This window comes from Mercenaria mercenaria, chromosome 15 (genome assembly GCF_021730395.1).
Source record: "Mercenaria mercenaria strain notata chromosome 15, MADL_Memer_1, whole genome shotgun sequence".
Classification (NCBI taxonomy): domain Eukaryota; kingdom Metazoa; phylum Mollusca; class Bivalvia; order Venerida; family Veneridae; genus Mercenaria; species Mercenaria mercenaria.
The window spans coordinates 57241863-57251283 of NC_069375.1; the positions used below are offsets into that span (position 1 = coordinate 57241863).

Here is a 9421-nt window from a genome sequence, read left to right on the forward strand (position 1 = left end):
GTGCTTCATGTTTGGTTTTCAAAATTATTTTTTTTAATAATTATACATCTTTTACGCTTTTGTTAATGATTTTTATATCGTATTTTTGGCGTTGCGCAATTTTAGGCGTATTAGTTTAAGGAATAATAAAGCTCTCAGATTCCCCCTCTATTTCGCGGGGGTTTTTTTGTTTGTTTGTTTAAAAATCAAGTACTTGATTTTTCTCCCCCTTTCAGCGTAAATTTTTTACTGTTCCTACACCCCAAAAAAAAAAAATTTTTTTTTCATAATTTGATAATAAAGCCGAAAATGAACACTGGTCGTTTTTTGGTCGGGGGTTCCCCAGAAACCCCACTGGGTGCTTGAATAGTGTAAATGAAAATTTCCGTTTTAATAACGTCTGAAAATGCAACACATGGAATCGAATTATTTGGTCGGGAATTCCCGATGAAAACTTACATGCTGGTGCTTCAATACTTTAACTGAACATTTCAGTATGAATAAAGTCTGAAAATGGAACACATGAAATCGAAATATTTCGTCGGGAATTCCCGATGAAACACTACATGCTGGTGCTTGAATAGAATAAGTGAACATTTTATTAGGAATTTATGCTGAATGAGTCATTTTGGTGATTAAATCCGTACAGACTACACAAAATGTCATGTTTTGTTATGCAAATGCCTTTATTTTGACCGCTGAAATACATTTTGGACCAAAACAGAAAAAAAGATTTTCCGTTTCTAATTTGGACAGTGATATACAAACTTTATTGTCCGCCTAAGGAGAAGAATTCTATCAGTCATGTCTTTCACTCTTATCCTTTCCTTAGTATCATGTTAACTTGTTGTAAATATACAAATCTATGTTATGTACTCTTGGGAATAAATATGTTTAAACTAAAAAACTAGTAGACTTACGTTACAGAAATGTCAGATTTTCTAATCTGATCAATTCTCGCATTAGCTTCTGTCCTCCAGTTGGCATTTTCCTCCACGACCTGCAGACTGGTATGATCTACCAGGTAGTTCACAGTCACACCGAACACTTGTATATATACATGACATGAATGTGCCGCTGAAAAATAACCAACTGTCATTTAAAAGATGAAAAGTACTAAACTAACACACCTTAATAATGTCTTTTTACCTTACCAATTAACCTGCTCAAGCGATATTGGCACATTGGTATTGGCACAGTTATACTGGAATTGGAACATTAATAATGGCGCACTGATATTGGCATTGGCACAGTGATATTGGCACATATGTCAATAATTCGTAATGGTGTGCCTTTAGAAACAAAAATGTCTATACTCGTTGAAAATTATGACTTCTGGACATTATTTTAGCCAAATTTAATGCTCAACGTTTATTTTATTTTTTATTTTATTATTTCCTGGTTACTGTATAGTAATAACAGTATCAGCGGGTAATAGCTATCAAATTGATAAGATATTCAATTTCTTTTATCCATTAGTAAAAGTTTCAAAAAAATGGTTTTAGTTATTTTGATGATGGTGGCACAGTTTGTGTCACTTTAGAAGGAGTTTTCATTACCTGGCGGGATTTTATGTATACCTCCAATCAGTGTCCACGTATTCTCTCTGACGTAAGGGTCGTGTCCAAATTTCATATATATTTTATGTCCTGCAAAATAAAAAAATAAAATAATATGTTTATATGTGACCAATGTTTAATTTGAGGGAATCATTCCCAAGCGCGACGATAGAGTTCATGGGTAGTGCAAACAAATAACAGAGTTTCCCTAAACATGACGTCATCGCATATCGAGAGTCCCTAAACATGACGTCATCGCTTACCGTGAGTACCTAAATATAACATCATCGCTTGCTGCGTTCCATGAACATCCGAACGTTACCTTATGTAAATTGATTAAAACTTAACCCGTTATACATTTATGTAAGATGCTCACATTGTCTTCATAATAATTGATTTCAGACTTTTTTTTTTCGTACAAATGACTGAGGACACTGAATTTTACTAGATATCTATTGGCTGGTAAGAAATTCAAAACGTGTTTTATGACATGAAATCTCAAATAATTTACCTTTATTGAAATATAGATCAGTCAAATAGCCCAAGTTGTTATTTATAATATATTCATAAGTTACAGAACATTGAAGCGCCTTCGTCAATTGGTAACTTTTGTCCGTGGAAACATTAATTTGCAGATTGAAATAAGGATTAGCCTACACAGTAACAATTGTCAGGATCATTAAAAATTGTATTGCGTCTGAATAATAATGACAAAATGAATGTCAAATAGCGTTTGTTCTAATGTTGGACACATATTTCATAAATCTTACGTTCGGATTATTTTTTTCAATGTTTGCATGGACTAAATTTCTTTACTAATCGTGGAATTTAAATTAAACATCATAGGAATAATCTGAACCAAATATTACTGCGCGTATTTATCGAGCAACTGCTCAGGATTTTTGTTATCTCATCAAAAACTTTGTTACAAAATCGGTCCCAATTGTAATTATAGGTTTGTTTTTACTTTCATTTTCCAATTTATTTAATTTACTGAGGTCAATTTTAATTTGATATATTTTCTTTAAACGAATTTTGAAAATGTCTATAAGTAATTCGGTCTGCCTCCATATTTATCGAACAGATAATAGTTACTGGTCACACATCACAGATTTTACATCGATAGGTTCTTGAAAACTGGAAGGGTGAAATACACCTTAGCCATTAGACAATATCTCTTACCGTTAAACCACGAACATGACATCATCGCTATCCGTAATTCTCCGAACATGGCGTCATCGCTTACCGCTATTCCCGAAACATGACATCATCGCTTACCATGATTACTCTAACATGACATCATTACTATCGTGACTGCCTGAACATGACATCATCGCTTACAGTGGTTCCTTAAACATGACATCATTGCTTACCGTGTTTCCCCAAACAAGACATCATCCCCAACCGTCATCGTGTACCGTGATTCCACTAGCATGACATCATCGCTTACCGCGTTTCCCCAAACATGACGCAATCGCTAACCGCGTTTCCCCTAACAGGCCAATATCTCTTACCGTAATCCCCTAATATGAGATCATAGCTTACCGTGATTCCCCTAGCATGACATCGTCACTTTCCGTGATTCCCCAAAGCATGACATCATCATTTACCGTGATTTTCCGAAGATGACATAATCACTTACCGTGATTCACCGAACATGACAACACCGCTTCCGCAGTTTGATACATTGAACCATGCTCCAAGTTAAGAAGACGGATATACACTGTGAAATTGTACGAAGAGCCAGGGGTAACAACGACATTTTGTGCCAACCCATTAGAATTATGTCTTCTGTAATACAGAGAGAAAAGTTGTATAATACGGTAATTCTCAGCATCTTAATAAACGTTTATATCAAGCAAATGTTAATGTGATAACAATGAACCATGAACCGCTAAACTTTGGCCAAACTCAGACCGCCCTATATGAGCAAGTAAAGGGGCTGAGTGATGGTACCCACTATGGGTTACAGTCTTTTTCATAATTATCCAACGACAACTTTTAAGTATATTATTGATTCTTTTTTGTCAATAAGCCACTTCCTGGGTATCTGTAGCTATCAATATTCAATATATATAAAGAAAAAAAAAGAATACAAGGCACCAAAGACGCCGCAATTTTTAATAAAATGCAAATTAAGGATACTCTTGGGGTAGTTTCTTATTATTTTTTTAATAATAGATGTTTCCCTAAAATTCTTAGTTTCGCTTGTGAAAGCATAAACTCAGCGTTTCTGAAATGCTGTGAGAAGTCTGACTCAACACTGTACACAGTTTGGATTAAAGTTGGATATATCTAGATTTAAACTATATCAGGCAAATCATACTTGCTGGATATTGATCACTGTGTACTATCCATGGCCCTCATAATAATACTCATTGAACATTACCCGCTGAGAAGTGTTATTGGCGTTTTGAGCAATTTTCATTGAACATATTGCTCTTTTAGCAATGTTCAAAGCGCTGAACATTGATTACTGCTTGGGTAGCGTTCACTGAATATTGCTGATGTTGCACTTTTGCACGGCGTCATGCACTAGTCGTGCTGAAAAGTTTTCAAAACACTGTTCAAGACGGATATTTACTGACCATGTCTGAAAAGTGCTCACGCCTCTGTGGTGGATACTCATCATTTTCTGCTCAAAATAGGAAAGAGGCACAATTTTCATAAAATTTGATTTTCAATAGCATCAAAAGATGTTGTCAAATTTAATTAACCTGTTTGAGACCTTTAGTGTATACTATCCACTGTAGTACTTCTTGCTTGACGTCAATGTTCAACCACCATCACACGACCAGATATTGTCAGAATGAACATAAGATACTATCATATCTGCTGCACTTATTTTTGAAAGGCATCAATATACAGCCATCACGAATTGTCTTTTTAGGGGCACTGCTTTCATGAAATCTGAGCATCTTTTTAATAACTTCATCAGTTATTGTCGAAATAAACGTAAAACTAAATTTACCTGTTTGAACCATCCGTCGTGGTAATTTTTGCGTGACGTCATTGTGATGACCTGGTATTTACACAAGAATATAAAACTAAGTTTACCTGTTTGAAACCATAACACTGTGCCATCCGCTGTAGTGATATTTGCTTGACGTCAAAGTACAACCTCCTTGGCATGACCAGTTATTGTCGAAATTAACAATTTCCATATCAGGGTTCTTAAGAATTTCAACACCAGCTAAGGTTATGTCCACAGAGACAACAAAACACAAGAAAAACACTGAAAACATTTCTAAATTTGGCGTTTAATATCTAGACAGTTAAAATGTTTGAAGCATATTCTTGATCACTTGCGTCTAATTGAATACTGTCCCAAAGTCCTATTATATTAAAGTTCAAAATTTAAGCTCATCAAGATAAAATTTCCTTTAAAAGCATTTACGGGTTTGATAAGAGCCACACGATGACGGTCAAATACATATGAACGATACTTCAAATAGTGTTAAATAAATCTGAATAGCGTGGAGCTATAGTTAACAGCTATGAATAGAACACGAGACCAGTTTTTTTTTGCGAATAAATTCTTAAAAACAGTCAGTTCTGTATACAACAAATAATTTGTCAAAGATGGATCCAAAATTGGGTTAAAAAGGATTGGTTCGTTAGAGATACTTGCGGTCTGGTTAATAACAATTTCAAATACATTAAAAGGGCAGCTGAGGCTCCGTCAGTGTTCCAATAAAGATAGCATGAGCGCTATATTCCAAATTCGGGGTTTCGGTGAAATTCCATCCGGATCCAGGCTTCCATACATTGTCTTCCGACTTATTCCTCTCTTAATAAACTGAAATTTGCCCCCGAATGTTTGCAAAAAAAATTTAGAAAACTAAATTGATGCTTATTTTAGTACTGCGTTTCTGAAGTTATTGGTCTTAATGCAAACAAAATCTAATTCAAAATGCAAATATAAATTCTTGTCATCAAAATCCTTCATTTTCCTGCAATTAACATATTTTGGGAGCATAAATTTTGTCAGTTAGCCTTGCGAATGATGCCAGCATTGCCTTGGTACTCCTTTCCACATTAATAAAGATTTTCGACTGAAAAATTAAGACAGTCTCAACTTACAAAGCCAGAGAATTTTTTTTGCTAAAATTCAGAGCATAGACCTTCCTTTTCATTTCCAAAATAATTTGAACATCTAAAGAACGTTTATGTCGCACTGTGTTGCTGCCGGAAATTTTGGGATGCCGGGTAAATGTAGAACGAACGTTTTCTGTCCAATTTTACTATTTTTTTTTACACATAGCTGATTTCAACAAAATATATACATGTATAACAAAACAAACAAACAGCTCTTGAACACTGGTTATCCACTAAATATAATGAAATACCAACTTTACTGTCACTTTCGGCGTCGGTGAAACGAACTAACTAAGAAATTCAATATTAAAATACAACGCGCTTGTTCTGCCGATGTCCACTAAATGTCTCTTTTTCTACCAGAATGTTCCATTATTTTTCTCTTTTCAATTTACGATTTTCAACCAATGACATCACAGATTGATATCATGACTACCAGTACATGCGAATTATGTAAATTATTATCACACAACCATTATTAAGATCCTGTCACAAAAAAGTAGGGAACGAAGTGACAAACAATAGAACAATTAAGAACATTGTTAGAAGATTATCTATTTACTTCGTAATCTTTCATTGATAAACAAATAATCAGCTTAATTGTCAACAAATATTATTGAATTATAGAGATATATTTATTTCATATGCAACCTATAGTAACATTTGCTCTGCCAATATCAATTTGCTACTCCAAATTGACTTCGCCATCCTCCCCTTAACACTAAACCGATTCGGCAGTAAAGCCCATCAAATCGTAGATCAAAAGCTTAATTCTCACATATATGTTTTCAAGGGCAGATAAGGACAAAATCGTAGGTCATAGTAGCTGGAGTTACTAAGGCTTGTAACATCGTAATATGAGGTCCTCATTTATGTTGACTCCTATACGGATGAGTTTTATGAAACCTGAAAGAAATCACCCAGTACGATATATATTTCATATGCAAGCACCGTACGTATAATAACATTTGCTCTGTTAATATTAAATTTTACTCAAACTAATACAGACACCCTGACCTAACCAATGAACCGAATCGGCCGTGAAAACCCTCAAACTGTAGATCACAAAATCAGTTTCACAGACATATCTTCAATGATAGAGAGGGACAAACACATTAGCCACAGTAGCACGGGATTAAAACAGGCTTGTAATGCGATTCGCCCGCCCTTCCCAGCTATTTGCTCCGTAAATATTAAATTTTACTCAAATTTGTACCTTCACCCCGACCTAACCAATGAACTGAATCGGCAGTGAAACCCCTCAAATTGTAGATCACAATATTGATTTTAAAGATATATCTTAAAGAATAAAGAGGAGCAAACACATAAGTCACAGTAGCCCGAAATTAAAACAGACTTGTAATGCGATTTGCGCGCGGTTCCTACCTGCGTTGAGTCGTATACGGATGCGTTTTGTGAAAGCTGAAAAAAACAACGAGCGGTATATTTATTTCATATGCAACCTATAGTAACATTTGCTCTGTAAATATCAATTTGTTACTCCAAATTGATTTCGCCATTCTCCCCTAAACACTAAACTGATTAGACAGTAAAGCCCTTCAAATGGTAGATCAAAAGCTTAATTCTCACAGATATGTTTTCAAGGCCAGATAAGGACAAAAACGTAGGTCATTGTAGTCCGAGTTACTAAGGCTTGTAACATCGTAATATGAGGTCCTCATTTGTGTTGACTCCTATACGGACGAGTTTTCTGAAACCTGAAAGAAATCACCAAGTACGATATATTTTCATATGCAAGCACCGTACGTATAATAACATTTGCTGTTAATATTAAATTTTACTCAAATCGATACCGACACCCTGACCTAACTAATGAACCTAATCGGCGGTGAAACCCTTCAAATTGTAGATCACAATATCAGTTTCAAAGATATATCTTCAATGATAGAGAGGGACAAACACATTAGCCACAGTAGCAATGCGATTTGCCCGCCCTTCCCAGCTATTTGTTCAGTAAATATTAAATTTTACTCAAATTGATACCGTCACCCTGACCTAACCAATGAACCGAATCGGCGGTGAAACCCCTCAAATTGTAGATCACAATATTCATTTCAAAGATATATCTTCAAGAATAAAGAGGAGCAAACACATAAGTCACAGTAACCCGAAATTAAAACAGGCTTGTAATGCACTTTGAACGCGGTTCCTACCTGCAATGAGTCATATACGGCTGCGTCTTGTGAAAGCTGAAAAATAAACAACTAGAGGTATATATATTTCATATGCAACCTTTAGTAACATTTGCTATGTAAATATCAATTTGTTACTCCAAATTGACTTCGCCTTCCTCCCCTAAATACTAAACCGATTAGGCAGTAGAGCCCTTCAAATGGTAGAGCAAAAGCTTAATTCACACATATATGTTTTCAAAGCCAGATAAGGACAAAAACGTAGGTCATAGTAGCCCGAGTTACTAAGGCTTGTAACATCGTAATATGAGGTCCTCATTTTTGTTGATTCCTATACGGATGAGTTTTGTGAAACCTGAAAGAAATCACCAAGTACGATATATATTTCATATGCAAGCACCGTACGTATAATAACATTTGCTCTGTTAATATTAAATTTTACTCAAATTGATACCGACACCCTGACCTAACCAATGAACCGAATCGGCGGTGAAACCCCTCAAGTTGTATATCACAATATCAGTTTCAAAGATATATCTTCCATAATCTGCAATCTTTGGTAAATTTTTTGAATAACGTTTTTTTTTTTCTTTCTTTTTTTTTTTTTTTTGTTTGTTACATGGGGCCTTCGAAAAGACCGAGAGCCCCTTACTGTCCTACGACAGATCTTGTTATTTAGACGATCACTTCTATGCTGATTTGTGAAAAAATATGGGGTTTAAAAAGGAGGAGACTGGCATGAGTTACCCTTCTGGACAACATGTCTAAGGCTTTAATTGCTTTATCATTTAAGTGCTTATTTAAGAAGAATATGAAGGCATTTCATGATGTTTTGGTGTGTTTTTGTTCCATTTTGTTTTGTTTTTCCTTTCTTTTAAATAACGCATGTTGATCAGTCTGTTGTCTACTGAACTATTATACTCGACGTCGCACCTGAAAACGGAAATAGGGTTCAAATGTAAGCGTCATGAATTCGGCAAAAAATATCATTTAGGCATACTTTTATAATATTAATCAGTTATAACAAATTTATTGACAGAAATAATGGATCAAACGCAGTCTTTTGACAATTACAGTTAAAAACAAAAGATCATTACATCATCTAAATCATAAACATGTATACATAGTTGTATTAAAGGGCAAGGGAGGCCTGACAATATATTAATTTTATATGAAAGCCATCCTCAAGCCTTTCATAATGCTGAAATAATTTTTAAAAGATACAGCAGTTTGAAATTTAAGAAAATGTTTGATAATGGAGGCAGCCATTTTAGTGTGTTTATGGCGTACACACTGCCGAAATATCTATTTAGCAAACGACTTCTTAATTAAGGTATTAGATCACTAATAGAGAACCTCCTTTTTGAAGAGTATTCAATTCCTACCATAAGCCTAATTTTACTGCAATTCTTAGGGGGGCGTAGGTTCAAGCCCTACTGGGACCAAATTTTTTTTCCTTATTTTCCTTTTTTTCTAGTAAGTTTTTACTTCTTTCAAGACTTATTATTGATATATTATACAAAAAATGGAAAAAGATGAATCTTATAAGCAATTTCTTGGTGTTCAAATAGAATTTACTACTTAAACAGAAGGGGTAGAGTTATACATCTTTAAAAATATTGAGTTACACGC

At 34.7% G+C, this 9421-nt stretch overlaps 1 protein-coding gene across 1 annotated transcript in view; it reads right to left on the minus strand.

Annotated features, from left to right (window-relative positions):
* LOC123555628 (anti-sigma-I factor RsgI6-like) overlaps positions 1 to 4884 on the minus strand; it is a 50778-nt gene extending 45894 nt beyond the window's left edge. Inside the window, exons 1-4 of the mRNA XM_045346225.2 lie at positions 4596 to 4884; positions 3181 to 3329; positions 1539 to 1628; positions 900 to 1056 (exon numbers count right to left, since the gene is read on the minus strand). Of these exons, the coding sequence (XP_045202160.2) occupies positions 900 to 1056; positions 1539 to 1628; positions 3181 to 3329; positions 4596 to 4783 (584 nt within the window). The 5' untranslated portion in view covers positions 4784 to 4884. The remainder of the gene's footprint in view (positions 1 to 899; positions 1057 to 1538; positions 1629 to 3180; positions 3330 to 4595) is intronic.
* Between the last annotated feature and the right edge of the window lie 4537 nt (positions 4885 to 9421).